Genomic DNA, 19819 nt, shown 5'->3' on the forward strand with positions numbered 1-19819 from the left:
ACCAAGCAGCACTTAACAAAAAAATTCACGCGAATCACCTAACTCCCCAAATATCCAATAATAATAATAATTTATAGCACATCCAGAATGTATTCACAGCGCTTCACTATTTCCACATTTTGTTATGTTACAACCTTATTCCAAAATGGAGTGAATCTATTTTTCCTCTCAAAATTCTACTCACAACACCCCATAATGACAACATGAATAAGGTTTTTTTTTTACAGTTTTGCAAATTCATTAAAAATGAAAACACAAGAACTCACACGTACATAAGTATTCACAGTGTTTGCCATAAAACTCAAGATTGAGCTCAGGTGCATCCTGTTTCCAGTGATCATCCTTGAGATATTTCTACAGCTTAACTGGAGTCCACCTGGCATAAATTCAGTTGATTGGACATGATTTGGAAAGACATACACCTGTCTACATATAAGGTCCCACAGCTGACAGTGCATGTCAGAGCACAAACCAAGCATGAAGTCAAAGGAATTGTCTATAGCCCTCTGAGACAGGATTGTCTCAAGGCACAAATCTGGGGAAGGGTACAGAAACTGCTGCTTTGAAGGTCCCAATGAGCACAGTGGCCTCCATCATCCATACATGGAAGAAGTTCGGATCCACCAGGACCCTTCCGAGAGCTGGTTGCCCGTCTAAACTGAGCAATGGAGGACAAGGGCCTTAGTCAGGGAGGTGACCAAGAACCCGATGGTCACTCTCTCAGAGCTCCAGCATTCCTCTGTGGAGACAGGAGAACCTTCCAGAAGGACAACCATCTCTGCAGCAATCATTAATCAGGCCTGTATGGAAGAGTGGCCAGATGGAAGCCACTCCTTAGTAAAAGGCACCTGGCAGCCCACCTGGAGTTTGACAAAAGGCACCTGAAGGACTCTCAGACCAGGAGAAACAAAATTCTCTGGTCTGATGAAACAAAGATTGAACGCTTTGGTGTGAATGTCAGGCGTCATGTTTGGAGAAAACATAGGCACCATCCCTACAGTGAAGCATGGTGGTGGCAAAATCATGCTGTGGGGATGTTTTTCAGCAGCAGGAACTGGGAGACGAGTCAGGATTGAGGGAAAGATGAATGCAACAATGTACAGAGACATCCTGGATGAAAACCTGCTCCAGAGCGCTCTTGATCTCAGATTGGGGCAACTGTTCATTTTTCAGCGAGACAATGACCCTAAGCACACAGCCAAGATATCAGAGCAGTGGCTTCAGGACAACTCTGTGAATGTCCTTGAGTGACCCAGCCAGAGCCCAGACCTGAATCTGATTGAACATCTCAAGAGAGAGATCTGAAAATGGCTGTCAAAGGTGCATCAACAAAGTAGTGAGCAAATGGTGTGAATACTTATGTGATTTCTTAGTTTTTTATTTTCTATAAATTTGGAAAAAAATTCAAAAAACTTTTTTCATGTTGTTATTATGGAGTGTTGTGAGTAAAATTTTGAGGGGGAAAATGAACTGACTCCATTCTGGAATAAGGCTGCAACATAACACGATGCAGAAAAACTGAAGTGCTGTGAATGCTTTCCGGATGTACTGTATGCATGAGTTGAGTTAATAATGTAAATAATACGCATATGCCACGATCCATTAAACTTTAAATTTGTTTTAAAACAATCTCAGGAACACATTACAGTTAGAATGAAATATTTTAGCAACATATTTATGGCCCACTAGTGGTCACTCATGGACCATGAATGGTCTGTGGATCACTCTTTGAGGCTGGCCTAGCTTGAAACAGATGTCAATCATTTTGGGTGTGGTTTTCTATAAACAGTTGCAGCTTTATGAGGTTTTTTAAAATCAAAAACTTTGATTAAAAAATCTGATTGATTTAAATTTTTTGAAGTGCACAATGCAGATGCATTTGGGTCCAAATGGACTTTGACATTTACATGGCACATAATGTTATTGCAATGTGAGCTGCAGAGCACAAAGGGGTTGTATATACTCAATTAATCGTGGGCGTGTTTTGGATGTAATATGAATTAAAACATTCAGCTTGTCATCTATCTTACCCTTAACAGGTGATGCACTACGTCAGACTCAAATCAGAGGCTTTTAGGGAAATTTAACAAATCTATGCCAATGTGTCAAAGTGTGCAAGCGGAGAACAGCCACCAAAGCTCCCTGAGGTGAAGCAGTGAGATGAAGTTTTGTATTTTTTGATTTATGTTTTTGTTACATTTATTTCATATGTTTTGTTTCAGTTCAGCTTCATAGTGTATGCAAGCAGACTGCTTGTGGGTGATGCCCTTGCCTATGTAAGGCGTATCTCAATAATGTGCCCGAACAATTCTTCCCTTACCTTTAGATTGGGTTTTTGGAGATATATTGCACATTTGCTTTCTGCCTCCTCATGATAGCAATGCACCAGCAACACCGTGCTGACCACACCTGAACTTAAGAACAAACAAACAAACAAAAAAAAAAAAACTAGAAATGGTGCTAGTGCTGGGTGCAAAATAGGACCCAAAAAGTTCACGCTACAGTTTTGGAGCATCCAGTGATGGAACCCAGGTCATTCAAACACATTCTGTCTGTGCTCTTGTCTGTGTTAAAGTGTGTACGGAATAGCACGGGCAAACAGAAACCACAACACACACACAGAGTTTATACCTTATCACCGTCCTCGCAGTTCATGACATTGGAGAAGGGAATCTCAGCCTTGAACATCTTCCTGCAGTGCATAAGCTGCACTAGTAAGTAGCAGACAGTTTTGAACTTCATCTTTTTGGCGGGCTTTATATCCGAAAGAATCAATCCTGGGAATATCTGTCACCACATAAGACATGGGAACAAGAATTAAGTCATGATACCCCACACAGCAACAGATATGATGTAAGGGCCTATAACTCATTCACATGCACGTTGTGCACATATGCACAAGTACACACACGCATGCAGTCAGCTCTGTCAGGAATGGTTAACAGAAGGTAAAACAGGTCAATCCCACTTGGTGATTGATCATTTTTGGACTTTGCTGCCCTTGATTTTGTTTCCTAGAGCTATTCTAGAAGAAGCAAAGAAAAGTGCATGGTGAGGGTTTGAGGAAACAATGTGTTTGACATTATTTTCTAAGCAAAAGCAATCAAAGGTACTACAGCAGCAGCGTGAGCAGCAGTCTATCCAAGGTGGCTTAGTCTGGGCACATCTTTCTCTGAGCTGTGTCTTTGATGAAGTCTACCTATCAGCTCTATTAAGAGGATTAGCAACGTATTTCTGCATATCAAAGGAAAATACATGCAACTGGGATGTTACAGGTTCACAAAATGACCTGCGTAACCTCTACGAAAGTCTATCAAAAAAAAACCTGATACCTGCCACAAATATTAATAAGGAGAAGAGGAGGAGGAGGAGGAGGAGGAGGATCCTGCAAAAAACAAGACTGAAATTCCCTCTCCGGCTGCTTGTGGCACATCTGGTGAAGATGTGTGCGTTTGTGTTTGTAGGTGCACACACTGGCAAACTGTCTGCATGTTTGTCAGACTGTGGAGATTTGGAATGCCCCGAGCTGTTTTGTTCTCTCCTCATAGCCTCAGTCAAATACGTTTCCAGTTGGACGTGACATCATTCCAACAACAAATGTGTGAGAGCGCCACCATATGATGCTGCACGCTGTTTTCAACCCTGTATTTAAAACAGTGGTCTCAATCTCAGTAACATAACAGGATCTTTCAGTTTGGTTGTTTTGGGTGGGTGGGTGGTGTGGGGGGGGGGGGGGGGGGCGGGTGTTGGATGCTTTGTTTGTTTTTATATGATACTTCAGCAACCGCCTCAGTTGGACCTCAGTTGGGCCTTAGTTTACCTCCTTAATGGTCCCTGTTTGTACTGTGTTTGGTGTTTTGTGACACTCCGGTGTGAGTTTTCTCTCCTGTACTCTTCTTGTAGATCTGTGGGCATGGCACCGTCTCTTTGACTTCGTTCTGTTTTGGCACACCTGCATGTCCAGTTAATTCACCCACCTGTCTTCAGTTTGAGTTCCCTCAAAGTATTTTAGTTCCAAATTGTCCACCACTTGGTCAGATCATCTCCTTCTCATGTTCTATGTTCTGTCAGTCTGTGCCCCCCCTACTACAGAGTTTGGTGAAAATGGAGAGATATAACAAGATTATAATACCTGTCACTACAGTTGGAACGCAAGATTATAATAAATAGACTGTAATTTTTGCATTTTTGCTGCAATGTTAGAATTTGTTTATAAAATGCAAACTTACTACTAATTTATGAATTCAATGTACACTACATCCTTTGGCTCAGGTAAAGACCAACAAGGTTCATCCTAATGTTTGCAAAAATCTGAGGAGGGAGAAATGATAATTCATCTTAATATCCTGTATATATGTAATTCCACACATCTACATGTATAATATTCAGACGGACAATTATCACACCAGTTTTGTTTGATGATACATAATAAGGCCTACCTGGGACTGTAAACTCCTCCCTCCTGGGCCATATAAAGCCTGTGGGCCATGAGATTGAGACCACCGATTTGAAAGAAGATTGCACGATAGTTCTTGTCACAAATATTATCCTGCTGACTGGACATGTAAATGTGTTTTTGCACATAACCTGAAGAAACACTGCTAGTTTGCAGCTTGCCAAAGTCATCCAAACAAAAACCTGGGCCGTGTTTTTGTAGTGGTCCCCTATCACATTAATTATTGTTTGTCGAGCACGTCACGTTTTGCACCATTGGGTTTAGTTATCTTGCCTCAGTTCGCTTTGCTTTTGTCTCACCGCACTCTCTTGACTCTCTTCTTTGCTTCACCAGACCACACCTCCTTACAGAACCTTCACCAACACCTGCGTCTTGTTCCACTAATTACACCACCTGTTATTTAAGCCCTCACAGTCCTTCACTTCCCTGCCAGTTTGTTAGATCTTGTATCTCATTCCAGCCTTCTAGTCCAAGTCCTGTTTTTGCTTTGCCGTGCTTCGACCTCTTTTGTGCCTCGGATTTCGTAACTGCCTCAGCCCTAGTTACTAGTCTCTCCGCATTTCTGAAACCTGCTTGTTTTTGACTGCTTTTTTTGCCTGCCCCTTGTCTGTACTTTTGCATCGCTACCTGACTACCTGTGTACCATACCCTTGCCTGCTTCTATGATAAAGTCATCCTTTTATTCCCACATCATGTCTGTAAGTCTGCATTCGGTGTCCGACCATTTTTGTGGCACGCCACCTTGACACCTGACACATATATTATGAATCACTTTCCTCTATTAAGTCCACACAATGTGATACCTTCCGTCGGTGAGATGGCACGATAAAGAAGGTTTCAATTTCATGTTTTTGGAGGAAGGCATTTCTTTCATATCCATATCCAGGCTCCACCTCATAGTCTCCGTTCAGGCACTCCAGCGTGGATCGGGTAATGTGGACTTTCCTGTAGAACATCAGCACAGTTAAGTCTGGAATATTTACGGCACACATGGCACCATAAGCTCTGAGACAAACCAGAAATCAGAATTTCTGATGCATTATCAACATTTTACTCTTTGTCACATGTTTAGTAAGTTTGAAGTTGGTCTCCTTTAACTATGCTACAAATTAAGCTGCGTTTACACATAACGATGACAAGTCACAAATGCCACGAAGTACACATTCTTGGCCATTGATCACGAATGTGATGATTCGGGGCAGAGGCGTCAGGTGTCCTCAGGAACTGCTGCAACCTGTTACCACACGTTACGATTAATGGCACATGTTGCTGGAGAATTATCAGGAACCATTACACACGGTCAAGAATAGTGTTCCGCGTTGTTGCGCGTAACAGCGTATTCTTAGTTCTGTCACGTTGTGAATGAGGTGAATTGTCTCCACACACACACCCATATTCTTCCAGATCGCTCCAGTTTTTCAGAAGAACTTTGTGACTGCATGCGTACTTGTGCTCTGTGCCATGGAGTGGTGCAGAGAGGAGGAGGAGGAGACGGACAGAGCCAGATGTGTGGCTTCATGCGACTCGCATCTCGTGAGTTTTCCCAAACATCAGGCACATGCAGCAGGTGGAACACCTGCAGGAGCGTGCTGAGGAGCACTGAAATGAGACTTTTAGCCGACTTGGTGTCAGCAATCAAACTGAATGCGGTGCAGCAGGGTTTAATTGTGCGCACACTTCTTCCTCCGCCGGACTGGGGGAGGTGCAGAGATGTCTGGCTGCACGTGAGTCTCCTCTCGCTTCCTCTGGCTCAGACTCGTTCTCCCGCTCAATAACAGCAGGTGGAACACCTGGAGGAGCATCCTGAGGAGCTTCAGCAGGAACTGTGGAACGACATTTGGCAGACTTTGCGTCACTGTTCCTCTTCGGCATCCTGCATCAAACTGAATGCTGTGGAGCTGAGTTTAATTGTGCGCACGTGACAGAAAACTGATTCGTCGTGGCGCGCAGTGAAATGTGACGCCACGTTACAAGTCGTGTCAAAACTTGACAGTTTTCGTGTCACTTCGTAATAACTCGTGACAGTCTGGGCTCCAAGAACCATCACAGGAACAACTACGAACGTTGTCACGCTCTATTGAGGATCACTACTCATCAAGACAGATCAGTTTGCTCAGTTGCGACCTCCATGACATGAGACAAAATGAGGGTGGTGTGTGACATTCGTGGAAGATTTTTTTGACAGGCAAAAACATGTTCCATGAATATCAAGAATATCACACACCAACACGCACTATTAAGAAACCTATTCAGATGTGTCAAGTCATGTTAAGAATGTCAGGAATGTGTCACGAATGACAGAAAAATGACATTCGTAATGCGTCTTGGTTATGTGTAAACGCACCATAAGGTCTGAGTACCCCACTCCTGCTGTAAATTCCTAATGTCACAAAACTGGTACTCAATGAATGCGAGCATGAATATGGACAACGCTTCTTTGCAGCCTGTTTTTATTTTCATTAAGTGTTTAATTCAATTTAGCGTGATCTTTAACAAGTTGCTGGGTATCATAGCTGGCCTTAACACAGCTACTATGAGTGTTGTGCAGAGTGGGAAAAGAATCTCTGACTTTTTTTTCTAGTGAATACTGGCATTCCTCAGGAATGTGTTCTGGTTCCTGAACTGTTCATTGCTTGTATGGAGTAGGTGTTGGTTAGGGTTGTGAAGGTGGTTTAGCTGCTTTACTTGGTGAAGAAAGGTTCACTGATGCTGACTTTCTAGGACCATATTGTGATCTTTGCAGAATCAGTGGATGCCTTGATTCAGCACTTGGAGAGCTGAGTGAGGAGTTTGTCCTGAATGAGTGAATGTGGTGAAAGTGTTGAAGCTGACGAGACATTCACTTAACTTATCAACTCATCAGTGTCATTTATATCTTTGGGTTCTTGCCCTTTGAAATCAAGAGATGCCAGGAAGGAGCTCATGGAATCTGCTGGACAGATGTGTTTGGTGATGCCAATATCTTTGCAGGAGAATTAAGATCCAAGTCCTTTCTTTCTGTATGGTTGTGAAACTTTGGCACTAACCAGTGACTTAAGGTGACGCCTACATGTCTTTGGTACTAGGTCTCTTCAGAAGAGCCTTGGATGATACTACTGGGATGACTTTGTAAAAGAGCAGGTTACGTAAGGAGACTTGGATGAGGCACACCACTTCCATCAAGAGACAACATGAGCTACAACATTAGAACCATGTGGCACATTTCTGTGGGCATGATCCACCATGCAGGTGCCTCATGGTTGAGGACTACACCGGCTGGAGAAGACCAAGGGGATGCACTTAACTGCAGCAGATGGATGCTATTTTCAAGAGGTGGGGATGCACCGGTTGTCTGCCTGGGTGTTTTCCATCTGGGACCCAAAGCAGTTTAGAAGTGTGGTGGATGTACTGATGCTCCCACACCTGACCTGACAAAACTGGCATCACTGAGATGATGCAACCAGACAGCATTCTATAAAATATCCATTAAAATTGTTTTTTAAACCGGTAATTGCAAGGACGTGCAGTATGTACCCCAGTGAGTGCTCTTCTGGTTCTATTGATACAGGAAGCTCATTAGACACAACCTGTATTATCACCATTCATTTAGTTGTGTGCAACAACAACAAATAATCAAAACGACAAACAATTCCCATTATTTTCTTGAAATTACATTATAGTTGAAGCTCACACAGCATAAAGAAAAAACATTCTGTACTTACCCAGGAAGTCCTCCTGCCTCCATCACATTGGCCAGAGTCACATCATTGGACCACACGTCATACTGCCACTTCCTGAGGCCCAGCACGCCACACAGGACCCGACCTGTGTGTAAGCCCACGCGCATGTTGAGGTTGACTTCGGTAGCCTCCGCTACTGACCTGCAGGAGCATCGAACAGCAAGAGTCAGAGTGATGTCTGTCGGAATAAAGCAAGTACGGTGGCCCAGAGAGGCCACAACACTTCCAAATGAAGAAAACAGCAGCAAAAGCAGAAAACACACCAAAAAAAAACAAAAACACCTGCATCAATTCTACAACCCGCAGTTGCATCAAAAATTGCCTTGCAAATTGAGAAACACAGAGATTACAAAGAAATATAATCTACAGCACATGTAATGATTTAATTTGGTAACATAACGTATGTAAAAACAGACACCCGGCAAATACCGACAACACAACAGAAGTACTAGCAACACAAAAGAGGCTTCTGCCTGTAGCTAAAAAAAAAATTAAAAAAAAATGCAAAAATGCAGCTAGCCTATGAGTAAAATCATCAGTAAATTAAATAACCAAACTTAGTGTTCTCTGCTGACGAGGACAGATGATGATTTGTTAGTTGTTATTACTTCTGTTGTGTTGTTGAGCTTTGCAAAGCATTCATGTGGTTTTGTGTGTGATTGTAACAAATATTGTAACTATTATTTGTATTCTGTTTGTATTTACATTTGTATGTTGAAATAATGCATGTGGGATTGTTTTTTAAAATTTGTTTGTTTGTGTTAAAGTAAATAAAGTGGTTACCAGCATTTGTTGTTGGTTTTGTTGATGCTTTACGTTCGATATGGAGCTCTTCTTTACACTGTAATTTGTTGGTTTGTTTGTTTGTTTGTCAAGAAGAATTAAAACTAAAAAACTACAACTCAGATTTTCATGAAATTTTGCTCATGCATGGAGCACGGGCCGAGGAAGAATCCCTTAAATGGTGCAATGGATCGGGATCACAGAGCCAATCCAGGAAGTTTAATAAACAGTATTACTATATTCATCAGGAACATTACCATATGTTCAATTTCAATTACATTCTAATTTCATCTTGCTTGTCCTTTGCCACTTTGTAGCTGAGTGTAAAACAGGTTTTGTTCTCTGCTGCAGCTTTTTTTTTTCCTTTCAGTCAACTGTAGTCCTGCTCTTGAAATTATTCAGTGATGGAAAGCACTCACAGCGCACACGGGTAATCAGGATGCATTTTTCTCCACTCGTGAGCAAGCTCTCATCATTGACTCTTGTAAACAGAATGTCTCGGCTGAAATAAACACATATAATCCGGCTGCATCCTGCGTAAGTGAACTCATGCTGGAGATGTCGAGCATGGATAATAAATGACAGCATTCGGTTCAGGCTTCAAAAGAATTAATTTCTAACAAAGTGGCCAAATAAAGAAATCAGGTCCCGAATGTTAAGACTCACGTTATGGTGTCAATCATGTCCAGACCCATCTCCACGCAGCAGTGGGCGTGGTCAGTCTTGGGTTGGGTCAGTCCAGACACACAGTAGTAACAGTCACCCAGGATCTTAATCCTCCGGCAGTGATTCTCCTGTCAATCAAAGAGACAGCAAACAAACAACAAATTATGAAGTTTAATTTTCATTACATTTTGTTTCAGTTTGCTTATTGACACTCAAATGTGCCTCTATAAATAAAACCATCTAGTCTAAACTACTTTTTAAAAAGGTCTAAAGAAACACCTTCAGGCATGTGAAGTCTGAAAACAGCAGGAATCTCAAGCCCCGCCCACCACACTGTGATTAGTCATTGTTCAAAAAATGTTTTTAAACACTTATTTATATTTCCTTTCTCCAAAAAAAAAAAAAAACAAACAAACAAAAAAAAAACATCCTATAATAAAAAATTCCAAAAACATCCAGGAACGCCAAAACTAGCGATTAGCGGACAAGGCTCCAGCCTGACACCAAGAACGTGAGAGATAACATCAAAATATGAAATCCAGTATGGCTGAATTTTGGGGCAAAGAAAAACATATGACTTAAATCACAGGAAGAGGAGTTACATCTATCACACAGATGAAAAACATTGGGATAAATTTTGGATAATTTAGGCATTGACAAATGCAGCCTGTGCACTACTCTAAATTGAATTAGGGAAAGTCTCACATAAGATGATGACGTATGAATTCTGTCAACTGGTTTATCACAGAAATCTTCCCCGAATTCCGGACCCAGCTCTTGGTCCCAGTTACAGATAGTTTAATTGACTGGATGATCCACTGAAAGAAAAAAAAATTATATATCCGTGATATAGGAGCGTTCTTATGGGGGGTGAGCTCAAAGATCCCAAGGATGTTTAGGGGGATGAGAGGGGAACTCTGTAAAAATAACAGATGCACAATGTCTAATTTGGGGGGAGGGATTAAATAAATGAGAAATGAGATGAGGGTAAGCCATATAAGGAAGACATATTGGTAAAATTAAGAAAGGTATTATCCTTAAAAAATCACAGAAACTTTTAATGCCCTTCTTAACCAATAGATGAAATGCATTGTCTAAGAAGGAGGGAGGAAAGAGGTGATTCTTACATAATGGGCCAAGAGCAGAAACAGAAACACATTTGAAGTGAAGTTGAAATTGATACCATATTTTAAGACAGGTAAGTACAACAGGATTATGTGTACCGAGATAGGGACGCAGGGAAAGATGAAAACAATAAGGCAGGGAGAGTGGTAGATAAATCCGACTGAGCTTCTAATTGACACCAAGTTGTATGACGGTCTTTTAGCCAATAAATGTATTTTGAATGTTAGCTGTCCAGTAATAAAAAATCAAATTAGGTAAAGACAAACCACCACTGAGCCGACATTTTTGTAGTAATGATTTGCACACTCTTGGAGTCTTACCTCCCCATATAAATGAGGAAATCATTTGATAGATATTTTAAAAAAGGTTTTGGATAAGAACAAAGGAATACACTGAAATAAATATATAAACTTAGGTAAAACATTCATTTTCACTATATTAATTCTACCTAAAAGAGATGCTGGTAAATAAGCCCATCTTTGAAAAGCCAACCTTATATTGGACAATAAAAGAGTCAAATTTGCAGCCCACAGAGCATGAGGTGAACCCATTACATTCACTCCCAAATAAAACCAGAATGAGTCAGATGGAAAGGAAGATCAATATGTCTGTGTTGCCATGCAGCTACATTCATAGGCAAGCATTCACTTTTTTGTATGTTAAGGCTATATCCAGAAAAAAGCCAAAACTTTGGAGTACTGCCACAATAGAAGTTAAATGTTTAGTTGGATTTGTGACATATAAAAGTAAATCATGTGCATACAGAGCAACTTTATGTTCTGTACGCCCATGAGTTACGCTCAGGGACAATGATATATATATATATCACTCATCACTCATCTTCAACCGCTTTTCCAGGTTTGGGTCGCAGGGGCAACAGCTCCAGCAGGGGACCCCAGACTTCCCTTTCCTGTGCCACATTGACCCCCTCTGACTGGGGGATTCCAAGGCGTTCCTAGGCAGTATGGAGATATAATCTCGCCAGCTAGTCCTGGGTCTTCCCCGGGGTCTCCTCACAGATGGACGTGTCTGGAACACCTCCCTAGGAGGCGCCCAGGAGGCATCCTTACCAGATGCCTGAACCACCTCAGCTGGCTCCTTTCAACGCAAAGTAGCAGTGACTCTACTCTGAGCTCCCCACAGATGACCGAACTTCTCATGCTATCTTTAAGGGAGACACCAGCCACCCTCCCGAGGAAGCCCATTTTGGCTGCTTGCACCCGCGATCTAGTTCTTTCGGTCATAACCCAAATCTCATGACCATAGGTGATAGTAGGAACGAAGATTGACCAGTAGATCGACAGCTTCGCCTTTTGGGTCAGCTCCCTTTTCGTCATGAATGCAATACCGCTGCGCCGATTATATATATATATATATATACATAAAATTATACATTTATTGTTAATTACATTAAGTATTAAGATCCTATTGTCTTATTTACAATTTGTACATGCTCATCAAGCGCCTCTATTTGGTCATGTGATAATTTCACAAAGACCACAATGGAAATAAACGTTTATGCTTTATTGTGTTATTGTTTATTGTGTCATTGATACAGTCACCTCTGTATGTTTATATTGATGTTGCAGAATAAACGCAATCAATCAATCATAAACAATATTTTATTTATGTTTTAACAGCGTCTGCAGGGGAGCATACGTGTGTGCATACATGAGCTTTGAAAAGAGCTCATGGGGTTTTCCTCTTCAAGAGGCATTTTTTTTAAAACAAGTATGACTTATACTCCAACCAATATGATAGATAGATAGATAGATAGATAGATAGATAGATAGATAGATAGATAGATAGATAGATAGATAGATAGATAGATAGATAGATAGACAGACAGACAGACAGACAGACAGACAGACAGACAGACAGACAGACAGACAGACAGACATAGATAGATAGATAGATAGATAGATAGATAGATAGATAGATAGATAGATAGATAGATAGATAGATAGATAGATAGATAGATAGATAGATAGATAGATAGATAGATAGATAGATAGATAGATAGATAGATAGATAGTGGTCATAATAAATGTCTTGGTGTTCAAATCCAGTCAAATTGGAATTGTTCTTTCATTTGTTTTCTACCACTTGTCTGGGTCCGGGTAGTGGTGGCAGCAGACCAAGCAGCTCATGCCACACTTCCCTATCCTCAGCCAAGTTCTCTAACTCTTCCTGGAGGATCCCGAGGCATTTCTAATCCAGCCGGGGAGATATAATCCCTCCAGTACGTCCTTGGTGAATGGTGAATGGTAAACGGATGACATTTATATTTTATGGTCAAAGTGCTGTACAGTGATGTCTCACATTCACCCATTCACACACACACACACCCAGACACCAATGTCAGGGGATGCTGCCATGCAAGGTCCTCACTACACACCAGGAGTAATTTGGGGATTAAGAACCTTGCCCAAGGGCCATGAGTGATTTTCCTGCATAGTGGGGATTTGAACCAAGGACCCTCTGGTCACAAGCCCCACGCTTTACCCACAAGTAGTATTTGCCCCTTGCTCAGCCCATATGGACCAACTGTAATTAACATGTCTATATTAAAAAATAAACAACAACAACAACAGAAGTCCAGTTATGTTCCCTTGAAGACATGTGACCTGAATTAGTTTCGTTCATGCACATCTTCCCATGGTGTGCTACCACTGTGTGAAATTTCACTGAAATCCACCAAAGGACTTACCTTACACGATTCACTAAACGATAGACAGGGCAATTCCAACAACAACAACAAGAAACTTGGTTACTGTCAAGTTACCGTTTCTAAATCTCTTACCTGGATGATTTAGAACTTTCATCGACACACTCAATACATGTCTTTTTAATGCTATGATAAACAACTATAAGAAACTTATAAGCATTTTATTAACATTCGTAAGCAGTTTATTATTAACATATTTCTTTTAGGTGGTTATGAATGTCTGAACATGTTTATTATTAACATATATAGTCTTGTTTACATATAACAGTGTAAATAAGCAGTATATACAGCACTGTGCAAATGTTTTAGGCATCCCACAGTTATAATAAAAGTAACATTTCATGCCCGACCCTCTTTTTTATTGGCATGTCAACACAAAATCAGTTCAAACAAAAGTGAATATGTGAGCTATATTTTTAGTCAGTAATAATAATAATAATAAGAAGAAGAAGAAGAAGAACAATACTTTCTTTGTAAGTGTACTGGCCAGTAGAATGCCACACAAACACAGCTGCAAATGATCATTAAATATTACAATCATTGTTAAAGTTGTACTTTTCATCTGGTGCAACGTATATACTCAGTTGTCATATCGATTATCATCAATGTTAAAATTCATCACACATTTCATTTATTTATGAATATTTATCAGGTTTTCATACTCTTTAATGCTTTTATGATGCATTAAATGTGCCTAAAACCTTTTCACAGTACTGTAAGGTGTTATAACAGCCTTATTACTAATGCTTCTTACAAGGACTAGGAATATAAAACATTACTCTGTTACATACATTGATTCAGTTTGTGACTTAACAGCTGAACAACAATGCCCACATTCCGTGTTCTGACATTTATACGGAACGGCGAGGCAGAATAGCGGCACAACATTCACACCTTGAATAGGCTATTTAAAAGGCGCTAACAACAGCAAGATCAAATCTCTGGTTCACCTTCATCTTTCATCACTCAAATAATAAAATGACTGAACTGGTTGCATGATGGAAAAACCCATGGTTTTTTTTTGTTGTTTTTTTTAAATATCAATGCCAATCAATATCAAACTGTTAATATTTGTTTTTAAAGCTGTAAATGGCATTGCACCTTTTTATTTACGTGACCTGTTAAAAACACACAACCCTGTCAGAGCACTTCGGTCTGCTGACCAAAACTGTCTGGAGGTTCCCAGGTCCAGGTCCAAACAATGGGGTGACCGTTTTTTTGCAGTAGCAGGTCCTAAGTTTGCCTCTATTTAAAGCTAAGTTAAAAACATACTTGTTCAGGGCAGCTTTTTGCACATAATTGCTTTGACACTTTTTTGTCTATTTTTATTCTATTTTGGATGCTCTTATTGTGTTTTATTGTGTTTTTTGTACTGTTCTTTTTATTTTATCTCTAGCTGGTGCTATTGGAAAGCACTTTCATTCAGTGAAAACTGTTGTAAAGTGCTATAGAAATAAAACTTGATTGATTGATTGATCAATGCAAGAAAGACTTGAAGCTTGAGCAACAAAATCATGACAAAAAAAAACAGATCAAGAACCGTGGCCCACCATTTATAGTGCGATGTGTACAGTTAGAATCACAATGTGGATCTCAGCATGGAGCGGTGTCACACCTTCATAATCCCAGACAAAATATTGAGGCTGACTATTAGACCGGAGCTGAAAAGGCTCTCACAAAGCGACACTAAATCAAAGGCTCTGGCTCGCTTTGATGAATTCGGCACATCACAGCTTTCACTCTTCAAGGACAATGAACAGGAGAATAAAAAGGAGGGTTACAAATGTGATCCATTTGTAGAGGATATGAGCAGCAGAAGCTCATTTTCAGCTGGGATGCCCGGTTACCGTGGATGCCGTCTCACAACCTTTCATTGTTTCCATGGAGGTAACAGGAACGCTGTGGCCATGCATGTGGAGAGTGCCGAGGCTCATAATTATGCACCTCGATGGGCATAAGATAAGACGAATTCTCTATTTTTAACTCATGTTCAGGTTCAGAAAAGTGAGAAGAGCTGGTTAGTCCAGCAATTATTTATTCTGTGTAATTTGATTTACTGTGGCCATGCATGTCTGAGCACTCAGCAGGAGGTGAGCTGATGAAAAAGATAAAATTCTGAATTTCAGCAGAAGTGAAATTTGGTATATTTTAAAATGTATAGAATAATATTATATTGTGTGTGTGTGTGTGTGTGTGTGTGTGTGTGTGTGTGTGTGTGTGTGTGTGTGTGTGTGTGTGTGTGTGTGTGTGTGTGTGTGTGTGTGTGTGTGTTGCACTTTTATAAAAACAGCAACTATACAACACAACAATAAGCTCTTTGCAAAGTTTATGGTGTAGAAATATCTTGCAAAATTACTTGGTGCTAAAATTAAGACAGCAGGACCAAAGTTACCTGCTCAAGCACATGGGTGTATTATAGTATTTCTTTTGTTTCCGTCCATTAATTTTCTATCACGGCTTACTCCAATTAATGGTCATGTGCAGGACCAACAGACTGAAAACTCCTTTGTCCCTCAGGCCATCAGACTGTACAAGTCCTCACTTGGGGGGGAGGAGGAGTAACAGGAAGACAGGGGGCGGGAAGGAGAAGAGCAGTAGAGTAGAGTAGAGCCACTTAGGTGCCTGGTCTTGAGAACAGGGATGGTAGGTTGAAAAGCTTTTTTATCCAATGGGAACTCTCCCTACCCACCCAAGCGGCTCAAGAAAAAAGTATATATAAAAATAAATAATAAGACATAAGAAAAATAAGACATCATATATATATAACTATATTTAAATATTAAGGGCAATAAACAACATACGAGGGCTGTCAATAAAGTATAGGTCCTTTTTATTTTTTTCTAAAACTATATGGATTTCATTCATATGTTTTTACGTCAGACATGCTTGAACCCTTGTGCGCATGCGTGAGTTTTTCCACACCTGTCGGTGACGTCATTCGCCTGTGAGCACTCCTTGTGGGAGGAGTCGTCCAGCCCCTCGTCGGAATTCCTTTGTCTGAGAAGTTGCTGAGAGACTGGCGCTTTGTTTGATCAAAATTTTTTCTAAACCTGTGAGGCACATCGAAGTGGACACGGTTCAAAAAATTAAGCTGGTTTTCGGTGAAAATTTTAACGGCTGATGAGAGATTTTGAGGTGATACTGTTGCTTTAAGGACTTCCCACGGTGCGAGACGTCATGCAGCGCTCTCAGGTGCCGTCGTCAGCCTGTTTCAAGCTGAAAACCTCCACATTTCAGGCTCTATTGATCCACAACGTCGTGAGAGAACAGAGAAGTTTCAGAAGAAGTCGGTTTCAGCATTTTATCCGGATATTCCACTGTTAAAGGAGATTTTTTTAATGAGTCGGGACGCAGCCGGCGCGGTGCGGCGGCACAGGAAAAACACATCCGTGTTGATAACCATTTGTAAAATCCAGGCGGCTTTTGATGGCTTTCAGTGGAGTGAGTATATGAGAAATTGTTTAACAGTTGGGCATGTTCCAACTTGTCCTTAAGGCTTCCAACGGAGGTGTTTTTCCTGTGGCGGAGCGTCGCGGCGGCTGCGAGCCGACGCTGCAATCTGCCCGCACGTCTTTCATTAAAAAAATCTCCTTTAACAGTGGAATATCCAGATAAAATGCTGAAACCGACTTCTTCTGAAACTTCTCTGTTCTCTCACGACATCCTGGATTAATAGAGCCTGAAATGTGGAGGTTTTCAGCTTGAAACAGGCTGACGACGGCACCTGGGAGCGCTGCACGACGTCTCGCACCGTGGGAAGTCCTTAAAGCGACAGTATCACCTCAAAATCTCTCATCAGCCATTAAAATTTTCACCGAAAACCAGCTTAATTTTTCGAACCGTGTCCACTTCGATGTGCCTCACAGGTTTAGAAAAAATTTTGATCAAACAAAGTGCCAGTCTCTCAGCAACTTCTCAGACAAAGGAATTCCGACGAGGGGCTAGACGACTCCTCCCACAAGGAGTGCTCACAGGTGAATGACGTCACCGACAGGCGTGGAAAAACTCACGCATGCGCACGAGGGTTCAAGCATGTCTGACGTAAAAACATATGAATGAAATCCATATAGTTTTTGAAAAAAATAAAAAGGACCTATACTTTATTGACAGACGTCCTATACAATAAATATGGTACTATATAATATACAGGAGTAGGCATTAAAACCTAAATATTAATACAGGAGAAGATTTGGTCATGGTCATGGTATTTTATTATAGAAACAGAAGCTATGATGGAATGTATATTGTTATCTATGTTGGGAAAGTATAGTGACATGGACCCACAACAGGGGGCGTAAATGAACGGACAATGAAAATACAAAAAGATAACAATTTAATGTTGTGAAATGTGCACGATGGTATACAGATGCGATCTTAGACAACAGTCAATTAAACAGTCGGTGACATGTGGGCAGGCTCGAGGATAGGAGACGCCTGTCCAGAGAAGAGCCGGGCCCCACACGATTTCCACTGTCAGCGGAGACCTGAAAAACACCGGAGCCACCAAGTCCTGAGTCCCCAGGTGGCCACCGCCTCCAGCTGTTGGATCGGGTACTGCTGGCAGGAAGCACAAATAGATCAAATGGGTGTGTGCACACCCAGCAAACAGTTCAGCACAGACAGTCAAAGTCCCTTCTGGTGGAAAACCTCCACCTCCTGAACACAGTTACTCAGAGTACGTGCAGATCCTTATGAAACACTCAAGTTTTGGATTGAGGAGCGGGAATGCCAACTCCTCCAAACGTCCATAAACTCAGCAACCAGCTATGTGTTTACAAAAAGGTTACAGCTGCAAAGACTCAGATGCAAAGAATGTTACAACTACGGCTCAGATGTAAAGACGTTACAACTGGCAAGTTTAGCTGTACAAAGGTGTGCATACGGGACTGAACGGCTGAGAGTTTACCTGTCGGGTAAGACGATTTCTTGGCAGGGATGTGACGTCTCTGCCAGGCTTTATGGTGGGCTGATGAGGGGTGATGACTGACAGCTGTCTGAAGGTGTTCCAGGGAGGCGGCTGTGCCCTCTGGTGCCTGAAGCCCGCTTCCAGGCAGGGTGCCCTCTGGTGTTGGGCCAGCAGTACCTCCTCTTCTGGCGGCCCACATAACAATCTATCTAAAGTAGCTAGCATACTAGCATACTATAGGAAAATAAAAAAGCATAATCTATATGCTATCAAAGTGACTGACTAAATACAAGTCACCCTGGTAATAGAGGTCATGATCTCAATGGGTTTTTATCTTGTTAAATAAAGGTTGAATGCCGGTGTTGCCGACCGGACGGTCCCCCCTAAAAATCAGTCCGCCCTGCCTTCACTGCGCATGCGTCATTTCTGTGCGTCACCTGCAGTTCACCGATTAACACCTCTGTTCTGCTTAAAACTGCACTCCAGTCATCATCTATCTCAGCAACAGATAGAAGCTTTTGTACAACAATCATTTCCACATAAATACAGCATTATTTCATCATAAAAGATGGAGGAAGTGATCAGAGCACCGCAGCCACACGAGCTGCTGCTGCTGCGTTCACTGCGCCTCCGTCATTTCATAGCGTCAGTAGCAACCAGTGTTGCCACAGTTACTTTGAAAAAGTAATCCAATTACTGATTACTGATTACTCCTTGAAAAAGTAACTTAGTTACTTTACTGATTACTCAGTTGGAAAAGTAACTAAGTTAGATTACTAGTTACTTTTTTAGTTACTTTCCCCAGCTGCCGACAACAACCCTCTGCCACCTCAACATGACAATGATACTTGTTTTGCCAAAACTCACTTTATAGTCACCCTTTCTTGACTTCAATGAAAATAAATACTTGTTTTATAAAAAGTAAAATAAAGACCTCTTTCTTGACCTCATATTTAACTGTTGACAGCACTGTAACAGTAAAACTTGAAATTTCTAACCAACATTGTTTATAAATGTAACTATTAAATTTTTTCTAACATTTAAATTCTCTGTAAACATTTTACTTGTCGAAATTATTATTATAAGTAGTATTAGTAGTTGTAGTAAAAAAACGACTTCAAAACTGGACCTTTAATCTAGGGGTGTTGTGGGGGGGCACATCCCTGCCCCACGCCCCCATTCCATCTGGATTCATCCCTGCCTTGGCGTTTGGGCACAAAGAATGGATAACATTTACTTACGCAGGAAACATGACCAGATTTACAGGTAAGAAAGTTTTATTGTGTTTTCACATCATGTGGTCCTCAGAAAGAGAGTTTAGGTGCATTTGAGTGGAAAATAGTGTTAGTCGTTGACGTGCCTGACGCGTGGCGGAGGACCAGCTGTTTTTAGCAGCAGATACGGAGCGGCTCAGAGAGAGCAAAAAAAAGCATAAA

The 19819-nt window shown here is 41.2% G+C and overlaps 1 protein-coding gene across 2 annotated transcripts in view; it reads right to left on the minus strand.

Annotated features, from left to right (window-relative positions):
• Positions 1 to 19819, minus strand: part of LOC117521910 (adenylate cyclase type 1-like) — a 139812-nt gene that overhangs the window by 36780 nt on the left and 83213 nt on the right. For both annotated transcript variants that reach the window (XM_034183277.1, XM_034183276.1), the window contains exons 5-8: positions 9625 to 9752; positions 8158 to 8316; positions 5260 to 5401; positions 2632 to 2787 (exon numbers count right to left, since the gene is read on the minus strand). In XM_034183277.1, coding sequence (XP_034039168.1) covers positions 2632 to 2787; positions 5260 to 5401; positions 8158 to 8316; positions 9625 to 9752 — 585 coding nt within the window. The remainder of the gene's footprint in view (positions 1 to 2631; positions 2788 to 5259; positions 5402 to 8157; positions 8317 to 9624; positions 9753 to 19819) is intronic.

The sequence above is a fragment of the Thalassophryne amazonica genome, chromosome 12, assembly GCF_902500255.1.
Source record: "Thalassophryne amazonica chromosome 12, fThaAma1.1, whole genome shotgun sequence".
Classification (NCBI taxonomy): Eukaryota; Metazoa; Chordata; class Actinopteri; order Batrachoidiformes; family Batrachoididae; genus Thalassophryne; species Thalassophryne amazonica.